Here is a 12,518-nt window from a genome sequence, read left to right on the forward strand (position 1 = left end):
ACGACGCAAAGATCATCGCCAGAGGATCAGCAATCTCTTCCCTCACCTCCCACAGTAACCTGGGGTACACCCCATCCGGTGCCAGCGATTTATCTAACTTGATGCTTTTCAACAGCTCCAACACATCCTCTTTCTTAATGCCCACATGCTCAATCTTCTCAGTCCACTGCAAGTCTGCACTGCAACTACCAAGATCCTTTTCCACTGTGAATACTGAAGCAAAGTATTAATTGAGTACCTCTGCTATTTCAACCGGTTCAATACAGACTTTCCCACCGTCACATTTGATAGGTCCTACTCCTTCACATCTTATCCTCTTGCTCTTCACATACTTGTAGAATGCCTTGGGGTTTTCCTTTATCCTGTCTGTCAAGGCCTTCTCATGTCCCCTCCTGGCTCTTCTAATTTCCCTCTTCAGTTCCTTCCTACTAGTCGTATACTCTTCTAGATTTCTAACATTACCTAGCTCCCTGAACCTTTTGTAGGCTTTTCTTTTCTTCCTGACTAAATACGTTACAGCTTTCGTGCACCATGGTTCTTGTAACCTACCATAACTCCCCTGTCGCACCGGAACATTGCCGTGCAGAGCTCCAGACAAATCTTCCTTGAAAATTTGCCACATTTCTTCCGTACATTTCCCTGAGAAAACTTCCTTCCAATTTATGCCTCTAATTTCCTGCCTAATAGCATCATAGTTGCCCTTACTCCAGATGAACACTTTCCTAGCTCGACAGATCCTATCTCTCTCCAATGCTAGTGTAAAGGAGATAGAGTTATGATCACTATCCCCAAAATGCTCTTCCACTGATAAATCTGACACCTGCCCAGGTTCATTCCCTAATATCAAATCAAGCACAGCCTCTCCTCTTGTAGGCTTATCTACATACTGTGTCAGGAAGCTCTCCTGAACACACCTAACAAACTCCTCTCCATCTAAACCCCTTACCCTAGGGATATTCCAATTGATATTTGGGAAATTAAAATCTCCCATCACGACCACTCTGTTATTATCACATCTTTCCAGAATCTGCTTCCCAATCTGCTCCTCCACATCTCTGCTACTATTGGGCGGCCTATAGAAAACACCCAGTAAAGTTACCGACCCCTTCCTGTTCCTAACCTTTTTCTAATTTTCTAATCCATCTTTTCTACAGCTGTGACACTATCCCTGATCAACAGTGCCACTCCCCCACCTCTTTTGCCTCCTTCCCTGTCCCTCCTGAAACATCTGAAACCTGACACTTGAAGTACCCAGTCCTGACTTATACTTTTACCTTTTTTTGGGTAGCCCCAAAATCGAACTCTGGGGAGCCAGGAAGTTACGAGTCTAATGTTTCAAAGTTAAACGCTAACCTGGGGACAGTCCCACATTCCCTGCTTTGTGCCCTTGCTAAAAACTGCTGATGACTGGAATATCAGAAAGCTCACGAAGCAAGAGATTTCAACTTGATAAAAAGAAAGATGGATTTAAGTATACTTTTGTTACTAATGCTCCCCAGCCCCACGATTTTTGACCTAAAATGTCTGCTTGGGCAGTGATTTTCCCTGAAGCTCAGTCCCATCCTATTCATTGCATGTAAGCCAGTGTATTTGTGGAGGGCATGAGGGCTGAGCCTTAGCCCATTCCTGTCTTTGACCAGAGATTCCACCTATGCGTTTTCCAACAGATGTCATGAGATGGCAATTTACGATTGAGAACCATTTTGTTTTTGTCTCCCTAGAATCATACAATGCAGAAAAGGCCCTTAAGCCCATCGAGTCTGCACCGACTTGGGTGAAATACCTGTCCTCCCACCTAATCCCATTTACCAGCACTTGGCCCATAGTCTTGACTGTTATGGATATTGATGCCTATACAAAACTTTGGCCCCATTATGATTGTGGCAGCACACAACAGAATATACTCATCTGCACGGCCTCTTTACACTTTATGGTTTTTGTTCACCTACAACCATAATTTTATATGTTGAATTGATCAGAAGAAACATTCTAACTTGGACCTTGTGCTGGTGATGGAGGGATTGGAGCAAGACTCTATGGTGACACCGAGTGGTGAATGTGATTTTACATGCCAAGTCCTTCACACTGGGGACCTTCCACTCTCAAGTGAGCAAAGAGCAGAGGCTGAACATTTTTCTCTGATACTTAGATCCTTAGATACTTAGATCCTGCTGTTGTCTGCATCCCACACCCAAGACTCAGTGTTGTTGATGGAAACTTTGTTGGGGGGGCGGGGCGGTGGCGGGGGGGCTTCCTCTGTCCACCTAAGTGGATGACAGAGAAGTCTTGCTGAAGGAGAAGAGAGTCTTACTTTGCAGAAGAATGAGAAAAAATGTTGGAAAGAGGAAGTGGAAAAGAAAAGAGAAATTCTAATTGTGCATCAGTTGTAAAACACAATTTGAAGCATTTTTCCCTCTTAAAGTTGTATCTTGTCCTTTTTAAGTTGTTTGTACCAGTTAATTGAGAGTGAAAGATCCCTGCTGTTGCTGCTCTTTCTAAGAACTGGAATAGGCCATTCAGCCCATTGTGCTTCCTCAGCATTTATTAGACCAAAGCTGATCTGTAATGTAACTTGATCTACTTACCCTTTGATGCTTTTACTGAATAAACATCTATTTCTCAGTTTTGAAAGCTGCAAGTTTCCCAGCATCTGCTGCTTTTTAGGGAGAGAGTTCCAGATTTCTACCTTTTTTTGTGAGAAGGAGTGCTTTCTGATTTCATTCCTAAATTTAAGCACCTGAATCAGATCATTCCTGAATGTTCTACAGCCAAGAGTCACCGGTGGTGACTTCTCATGCCCTTCTTCTCCTCCACTGCAGTGATGAAATATCTGTACTTGTTTATCACCTTCTCTTCTTCAATTGTGTTGTGATGAGGCACCTGGAGATTACAGTCGCAGATTGACATCCTAATGCCCCATCTAGTACCAAGTTGGAGCACAGCAGTTTTTCAATACATTGAATGCTTTTTCTGGTCAGATTGGCAGCTATTTAAAAAGAATAAAAGGTGGTTGGTGTGTGCAGTGAATTTTTTGCATGGTGATTGATTTCAGTTTTAAAATGCATTCCATTTTTATTTTTGCAGCCTCCTCTCGGTGCTCTTAAGCTGTTTGTGAATGGTGAAATTGGTAAGTTTATTATGATATGCCTATTTTTAACCTGTTTGCGCTCACTAGCAGAATACTTTCAGACCCACTAGAAGCAGTGAGCAATGGTGACACATCACCTGGTGCCAGTACTAAGCTCTGCCAATCAGTAAGTTCCTGGGCTGACCCACAGGCCGTGCACATATGAAAGGTAAAGGACAGAAGCATATCAGTCAACCCGTCTGACCTGCCCCATACTTAAAAGGTTCCTACCCCGGAGAGTGGATGTTCCATCATTGAATACATTTAAGGCTGGGACAAAATTTTGGTGTCTCGGAGAATTAAGTGAAATGTAGAGTGGGTGGAAAAGTGGAGTTAAAAGTCCAAGATCTGACATTGTTGTGTTGAATCATGGAGCAGGATCAATGGGCCGTAAGATCTACTCCTCCTATTTCTTGTGTTCTTATAAATGGGTTTTTAACTGAAATGTGATTAATAAAATCGTACGAATTACAGGCCTGACCCTGTAAGGATAACTGGATAATTATGGAATGATTAACAGCTAAAAGAGTAATTAGCAGATTTTTTATGCAACGATTTTACTTTTTTCAGAAATTTGGACCTTCAAATTTCATCCCTTGTGTATGTCCCAACTTTGAATTTGATCTACCTAAAATTTTTAGAAGTGGTTTTTCTTTTAATTCCTGTTCTTTCCTGATTGTTTTGAGGGATGGGAATGGTTCTATAACAATCCCTTCTTGTGATTGTCTGCTTGGACAACTTGACGACATCACCGCAGCTTCACTCTTCTGTGCCCATTTGGCACTGCAGGGACTGGAGTGCGTTATCGACCCTGAGGATCATATTTTGGTTTAATACAGGGTGGCACAGTGGTTAGCACTGCTGTTTCACAGTGCCAGGGACCCGGGTTCGATTCTCAGTTTGGGTCATTGTGCAGAGTCTGCATCTTCTCCCCGTGTCTGCACGGGTTTCCTCTGGGTGCTCCGGTTTCCTCCCACAGTCCGAAAGACGTGCTGATTAGGTGCATTGGCTATGCTAAATTCTCCCTCAGTGTACCCGAACGGACGCCAGAGTGAGGCGACTAGGAAATTTTCACAGTGTTAATGTAAGCCTACTTGTGACTAATAAATAAACTTTAAAAATAAACTTTAAAATGTTTGAAGTTGGGGTGGCATGGTGGCACAGTGGTTGGCACTGCTGCCTCACAGTGCCAGGAACCCAGATTCAATTCCGGCCTCGGGTGACTGTGTGGAGTTTGCACACTCTCCTCATGTTTGCGTTGGTTTCCTCTGGATGCTCCGGTATCCTCCTACAGTCCAAAGATGTGCAGGTTAGGTTGATTGGCTATGCTAAACTGCCCCTCAGTGTCAGGAGTTTAGCAGGGTAATACGTGGAGTTGCAGGGATAGGGCTTGGGTGGGATTATTGTCGATGCAGGCTTGATGGGCCAAATGGCTTCCTTCTGCACTGTAGGAGTTCTAACTTTCGTTTGTGATTTATTTTTGTTTCATGCAGTTCCTAATTAAGAGACTGCCTTTCTTGCCTTGTCCCTCAGTTTATTTAATTTAGTTTAGTTGTTTTACACAAAAAAGTGGGCATTTTCCAATGAAGGAAGCTGTAGTCAGTTGCAGTATCACTGCACAATGAGAGAGGTGAAATTCTCATCAGAGAGGTGAAGTTCTTGCCAGAGTGATCATTCATGATCTGTCAATGAGACTTTGAGGTCAGAGGCACTTACCTATGGTTTGCAGTTGCTTGCAACTTGGGGCCTTCTATCGTTATGAATAGAGTCAAGGCCTTTCATTATTTCACACACTGCGTCCACTCCGCCCCCCCAGATTAAAACAAACTTTTTATGTCTATTTAGGTAACTGCGTTATTGTTTCAGAACTTCCAAAGGCGTTTGATAAGGTAGCACACAAGAGACTGATCCAGAAAGTTAGATCCCTAGGGGTTGGGGGTAGAGTCGTGGCTTGGATTGAGGATTGGCTGACTGATAGAAAGCAGAAGGTTGAGATAAATGGGTCCTTCTCCAGTTGGCGGTCTGTAACTAATGGGGTCCCGCAGGGTTAAGTATCTGACCACAACTATTTACAATCTATATCAATGATCTACAAGCAAGGACAGAGTATAACATAGCGAAATTTGCTGACGACATGAAAATAGGTAGGAAAGCAGGCTGTGATGAGGAGATAAAAAGTTTATAAACAGATATTAACAGACTAGGGGAATGGACCAGAATCCGGCAGATGGAGTTTAATGTGGATAAATGCAAGGTTATCCATTTTGGCCGGAAAAATAAAACGGCGCAGAGCTGCATAAATTATTTAAGTATGGATTTTAATGTTATTTAAATATAATTAGCAGGCCCGGGACTGAGGTCTCCAGGCCCGCTAGCCTCTTTCCCCCCCACTCTTGCCAGAGTATTTCACTCTAGCAGGGTTAACAGTAGCTCCCCACTTTTGGGGAGCTGGCGGCTTGACCCCACTGCAGTGAAGGGGGGGGCAATCGGAGGCCCCCACCCCCAGAGGGTCGGGCGTGGTGGGGGGGGATATTGGCACCTTGGCAGTGCCAGCTATGCCCCCTGGCACTGACCAAGGGACAAAGTGCCAATGCCTAGGGGGCACCTTGGCGCTGCCCATCGGGCATAAGGCAATGCCAAGGGGGCAGGGCCCATGGGGGTGGGACCTGATGAGGTGATTGGTGGGGGTGGGGGGGGGTGTCCTGCTGCCACTCTGCAGTCAAGAACAGTGGGGGGGGGAGGCCAGCGGATTGGGTGGAAGGGGGGGTGGTGCACGAAATCAGGGTGGGCCGGGAGGGGGGGGGTCAGTGGTGGTCCGGGAATGTTCTGGGGGGCCAGTGATCAGGCCTTTGGCGGCGGGGGGGGGGGGGGGGGGGGTCGGCGTCGCGAGCATCGCCAGCATCGCGGGGCAGTCGGGAGGTCAGTAGACGGGGGCTCCTGTACATGCACCAATCTCGGTGCTGACAGATTAGCGCATGTGCAGTGGCCCGCTCAGAACTATGCTGCCGATCTCCTGGGTGGGTATAGGTCCCGCTCACAGCTTAACAGTGTGATTCAGGCTTGTGCACTCAACAGTGCGCAGTGTATGGGAGATTCATTTTCAAATTCCCACTGAAAAAACCAGCGTGATTACTCCAGTTTTAGAATTTTGTGGGGAGAATCCTGGCCTAGTTCTTTAACCTGTAGCTATAAATACATTTAATGTTTATTCTGTCAACTCACATAATGCTACATTTATTGAAGGTAAATAACATTTGTCAAGTAGGGCTCAGTTCTCTATTACGTCCGGATTTAGTTAGAGCAGTTTATTTCCATCTGCAGTTCTATACCTACATCCTGGTTAGTAAGAGTCCCATTAGTAAGTCTGGCGACAGAGGAGAAATGCCAGCCCGTGATTCATGCTCCTGATCAATACCAGGGTGGGTACATATTCAGGTTGCGGTGCCCACCTGCTCAATAGACTGGAAATTCATTGTGCCCATGTATAAAGTAAAGACACTTGTACTGGCACAGTAAAATTGAGTATTTTGGGTTCTTATTCAGAGCTTAGGGAGCTGCACGTGGTTCTATAAGTGTGCACTTTAAATAGTTTAATATAAAATTGATAGAAATAGGCAATCCCTGTAGTTTGTAAATTTCTTGAATGGGAGCAGCATAGCTCTCCCTCTGGGAAGTCCTAACCATTACTGCCCAGATATGAAGAGGGAATCATTGGTATAATTCTTGCTGGATTGTGCCCAACGGTATGCTGCCACAATCTGTTGATAAACTCTGGTTCATTAGGGGATAAAAAAACTAAAATGTATATCTTAAACTTTGTTTATGCAGTAGGAATGTCATTAGATTTTTAAAGCTACTCATCCCAATGTATCCATGTTTATGATGAATTAGTAAGTTTTTGATTAAACAATTTAATTTTGTAAACTGTTTATTTATTATTGTCATAAGTAGGCTTACATTAACGCTGCAATGAAGTTACCGTGCAAATCCCCTAGTTGCCACACTCCGGTGCCTGTTCGGGTACACTGAGGGAGAATTTAGCATGGCCAATGCACCTAACCAGCACGTTTTTTGGACTGTGGGAGAAACCCACGGAGACATGGGGAGAACTTGCAGACTCTGCACAGACAGTGACCCAAGCCGGGAATCGAACCCAGGTCCTGGCGCTGTGAGGCAGCAGTGCTAACCATTGTGCCACTGTGCCACTGCTTAGTAGACTGCAATTCCTCATCAAAGCAAAGGATAAAGAATTACAAACCAGGTCCTTCCAGCCCACTCTTGTATGGTCCGAGTTTCAAAACATATCTTACAAAAGAGAAGTTCTTAAAGATCTGCAAACTTTCTAACTACTGAACAACTGATTTGTCTGCACCATCATCATGCAATAAACGCAGGTCCAAATTTTTTTTCAAAAAGGTTTAGAGATTTTCCTTTGCTTAGGGTCCAGTTGAGAATGGTGAAAAGTCTGGCTGCAGCCTTGGATAGCTGGAGGTTAGGTCACAGATGACAGAGGGAGAGCCTTGCTGTATTGTTTGTGTTGGGGAGCACAGTTCAGCCAAAGCTGAGCAATGGAGGAATGGGAAGTCTCAAATGGGAGTCCAGAAACAAGTGATAACTAACTCATTTACTAATGGACTTTGCCCTGTGTGTGTCTGATAAATCTGGGTATGCTCCGTGAAGGAATTAGTTTGTTTCTAGAGATTGTCCTTCATGTTTGGTGTTGCTGATTTTATTTTTGATCTTTCAGTGTCAGCCCAGGGTTACGAATATGACAATCTGTATGTACAATTCTTCCTTGAACTCCCAGAAAGTGAGTATGATGCTTTTATGTTCATGTGTTCATGTATACATGTAATAGCATGTGTATCTTTAGTGTCCATTCTCTCCCATGCACATGGTTGTGATTTCTCCATTTCCTTAATCCCTTGCTCTCTTTTGGGATCAATTGTTGATATTCATTCAGCACCATAAGTGAAGGGAAATGCCCACTAGCTATTGTTGTCCTACTGCTCCACCTACACAAGTAAAGGAAGATTTCCTCTGGCTACCACTCCCCTGCTGGCTTAGCAGCATGAGTGAAGGATACTTTGTACAGGCTTTCTCCTCCCCTGCTTAAACCAGTATCAAGGGTAATGGAGCAGCTCAGCTACGGTCTATCAGCTTCTTAAATTCCTAAATTTAACTCTTGATTTTCCCAAAGAAATAAAGCTTACCAAGCTTCCCTTTCTTAACTTTACCTTGTAACTTGCATTTCTGACATTTTGAATTATAGATATTTAGTGGTACAGAACTTGAGTACTGCTGAAAAACCTTGAATTATTTTGCAACAATTTTCGTCCATTTTCTAGAATCTGCTTTTGTCAAAGCTCCACCTTGATTTATTTCCGTCTCACGTATCACATGGTCGGTTTATTTATATTTTTGACAAATCACCTGGGCCATTGTTCACAGTACATGTGAAGAAGCACTTCATTTGATAAGGATAAGCATTTAGATGTACAATTCAATTTAGATTTTGTAACTGAGGTGGAATTGTGAAGACTGATCTGTCCCTTTAAGATTATGAGGTCAAGTTAGTATAAATAATCCCGAGAAAAGAAAATAATTAGCTTGCATTTATATCAGTTCAGTTCATCCCAAAGTGCCTCACAGCCAATGAAGTATTACTGAATTGCATAGACAAATGCAGAGAGAGGTCTTGTGGTGCAGTGGGTAGCTACCGTACCACTGGGCCAGAAGCCCCGGGTTCAAATCCCACTTTGGGGCTTAATGCCACAGAAGGTGCATTCATAACGTGGCCAAACAGATTAATTATTAGCCTATAAATCTTTCTAATATGTTGACAGTGGGAGAGTTTCTTGGTCAGCTGTACTGGAGAAGGCAATGACAAACCACTGCAGTTCTTTGCCAAACATAATCATGGACCAATCCAATGGAAGTCCATAGTTGTCAAAGCTCTCTTAGGACATGGTACCTGGAGGAGGAGAAGGCAGCAAATGCAGCAGCTAATTTATGGACAGCGAACTCTCACCAATAGCAATGAAAATAATGACAAGCAACCTAATGTTGGTGGTGTTGGATAAAGGATAGATATTGGCCAGTACACCAGGAGCACATCACAACTCCTCTTCTAATAGTGCCATAGGATCTTTTATGTCCACCACAGATGTGGGTCTTAATTTAACAAGTCATCTGAAAAGATGGTATCTGTAAAGTACAGTACTTCTCTGAATTATCAGGTTTAATTATGTGCTAAAGTCCAGGGATGGAATTTAAACCCATGACCTCCTTGCAGAGTGCTGTGACCAAGCCAAGGATGACCTTGTATTTGTTTAGAAGTTAGTTGTTACGGAGGTTCTGAGATTATCAGTTACATAAGAACATAAGAACATAAGAAATAGGAGCAGGAGTAGGCCATCTAGCCCCTCGAGCCTGCCCCGCCATTCAATAAGATCATGGCTGATCTGACGTGGATCAGTACCACTTACCCGCCTGATCCCCATAACCCTTAATTCCCTTACCGATCAGGAATCCATCCATCCGCGCTTTAAACATATTCAGCGAGGTAGCCTCCACCACCTCAGTGGGCAGAGAATTCCAGAGATTCACCACCCTCTGGGAGAAGAAGTTCCTCCTCAACTCTGTCTTAAACCGACCCCCCTTTATTTTGAGGCTGTGTCCTCTAGTTTTAACTTCCTTACTAAGTGGAAAGAATCTCTCCGCCTCCACCCTATCCAGCCCCCGCATTATCTTATAAGTCTCCATAAGATCCCCCCTCATCCTTCTAAACTCCAACGAGTACAAACCCAATCTCCTCAGCCTCTCCTCATAATCCAAACCCCTCATCTCCGGTATCAACCTGGTGAACCTTCTCTGCACTCCCTCCAATGCCAATATATCCTTCCTCATATAAGGGGACCAATACTGCACACAGTATTCCAGCTGCGGCCTCACCAATGCCCTGTACAGGTGCATCAAGACATCCCTGCTTTTATATTCTATCCCCCTCGCAATATAGGCCAACATCCCATTTGCCTTCTTGATCACCTGTTGTACCTGCAGACTGGGCTTTTGTGTCTCATGCACAAGGACTCCCAGGTCCCTTTGCACGGTAGCATGTTTTAATTTGTTTCCATTGAGATAGTAATCCCATTTGTTATTATTTCCTCCAAAGTGTATAACCTCGCATTTATCAACGTTATACTCCATTTGCCATATCCTCGCCCACTCACTCAGCCTGTCCAAATCTCTCTGCAGATCTTCTCCGTCCTCCACACGATTCACTTTTCCACTTATCTTTGTGTCGTCTGCAAACTTCGTTACCCTACACTCCGTCCCCTCCTCCAGATCATCTATATAAATGGTAAATAGTTGCGGCCCGAGTACCGATCCCTGCGGCACGCCACTAGTTACCTTCCTCCAACCGGAAAAACACCCATTTATTCCGACTCTTTGCTTCCTGTCGGATAGCCAGTCCCCAATCCACTTTAACACACTACCCCCAACTCCGTGTGCCCTAATCTTCTTCAGCAGCCTTTTATGGGGCACCTTATCAAACGCCTTTTGGAAATCCAAAAACACCGCATCCACCGGTTCTCCTCCATCAACCGCCCTAGTCACATCTTCATAAAAATCCAACATGTTCGTCAAGCACGACTTTCCCCTCATGAACCCATGCTGCGTCTGATTGATCGAACCATTTCTATCCAGATGCCCTGCTATCTCCTCTTTAATAATGGATTCCAGCATTTTCCCTACTACAGACGTTAAGCTGACTGGCCTATAGTTACCCGCCTTTTGTCTCCTTCCTTTTTTAAACAGCGGCGTAACATTAGCCGTTTTCCAATCAACCGGCACTACCCCAGAATGCAACGAGTTTTGATAAATAATCACTAACGCATCCACTATTACCTCTGACATTTCTTTCAATACCCTGGGATGCATTCCATCCGGACCCGGGGACTTGTCCACCTTCAGTCCCATTAGTCTACCCAGCACTGCCTCTCTGGTAACATTAATTGTATTAAGTATTTCTCCTGCTGCCAACCCTCTATCGTTAATATTTGGCAAACTATTTGTGTCCTCCACCGTGAAGACCGACACAAAAAACTTATTTAAAGACTCAGCCATATCCTCATTTCCCACTATTAACTCCCCCCTCTCGTCTTCCAAGGGTCCAACATTCACTCTAGCCACTCTATTCCTTTTTATATATTTATAAAAACTTTTACTATCATTTTTTATATTAATTGCTAGCCTAGCTTCATAGTCTATCCTTCCTTTCTTTATCGCTTTCTTAGTCTCTCTTTGTTGTTTCTTAAATTTTTCCCAATCACTTGTTTCTCCACTATTTTTGGCCACTCTGTACGCAGCTGTTTTTATTTTAATACTCTCCTTTATTTCCTTCGTTATCCACGGCTGGTTCTCCCTTTTCTTACAATCCTTGTTTTTTGCTGGAATATATTTTTGCTGAGAACTGAAAAGGATCTCCTTAAAAATCCTCCACTGTTCCTCAGCTATCCTACCTGCCAGCCTGCTCTCCCAGTCTACCTTAGCCAATTCATCCCTCATCCTATCATATTTCCCTCTGTTCAAACAGAGGACATTGGTTTGGGACCAAACTTTCTCCTCTTCCATCTGAATCAGAAATTCGACCATATTGTAGTCACTAGACCCAAGAGGGTCCTTCACAATAAGATCCTTAATTCTACCTACCTCATTACACAATACCAGATCCAAAATAGCTCGTTCCCTCGTCGGTTCCGTAACATGCTGTTCAAGGAAAGTATCCCGACAGCATTCTAAGAACTCTTCCTCCATTCCACCCTTACCGACTTGAGTCTGCCAGTCAATGTGCATGTTGAAGTCCCCCATGATTATTGCCGTTCCGTTTTTACACGCATCCCTTATCTGCTTGTTTATAGCCCTCCCTACCTCAACATTATTATTTGGGGGCCTATATACCACACCTACTAGTGTCTTTCTCCCTCTACATGTAAATGTCTGGCTTCCCTCCAACATCAGAAGAAATCAACAAGAAATTACTTTTTAATGAATGATTTCTTTGTACTATGTAGGCAGAATACTATACTATACCTAATCCCATCTGTATCATGGGAATATCCTATAATGTTGCAATGAATCTGAAGGAATGCTTTTATTTTGTGTTGTAACAAACAATGCATTATCAGGTCTACAGATGGTAATTAATTACAAATATTTTTATTTGTATTCTCAAATATTCTAGAAGGGTTAGTAGAATTTTTGGGATCAAAAATATTGAAACAGTCTTCCTGATTTTTAATTTTTAGCTATGTCCTAAATTTTATGTCTTAAGTCCAGGACCCATTGGTAGGGAAGATAATTGGGTTACAGGGAGATGGGAGACATA

At 43.6% G+C, this 12,518-nt stretch overlaps 1 protein-coding gene across 2 annotated transcripts in view; it reads left to right on the plus strand.

Annotated features, from left to right (window-relative positions):
• Positions 1-12,518, plus strand: part of mks1 (MKS transition zone complex subunit 1) — a 68,073-nt gene that overhangs the window by 32,210 nt on the left and 23,345 nt on the right. For both annotated transcript variants that reach the window (XM_078225071.1, XM_078225072.1), the window contains 2 exons: positions 3,085-3,127; positions 7,875-7,937. In XM_078225071.1, the coding sequence (XP_078081197.1) occupies positions 3,085-3,127; positions 7,875-7,937 (106 nt within the window). The remainder of the gene's footprint in view (positions 1-3,084; positions 3,128-7,874; positions 7,938-12,518) is intronic.

The sequence above is a fragment of the Mustelus asterias genome, chromosome 12 (genome assembly GCF_964213995.1).
Source record: "Mustelus asterias chromosome 12, sMusAst1.hap1.1, whole genome shotgun sequence".
NCBI lineage: Eukaryota > Metazoa > Chordata > Chondrichthyes > Carcharhiniformes > Triakidae > Mustelus > Mustelus asterias.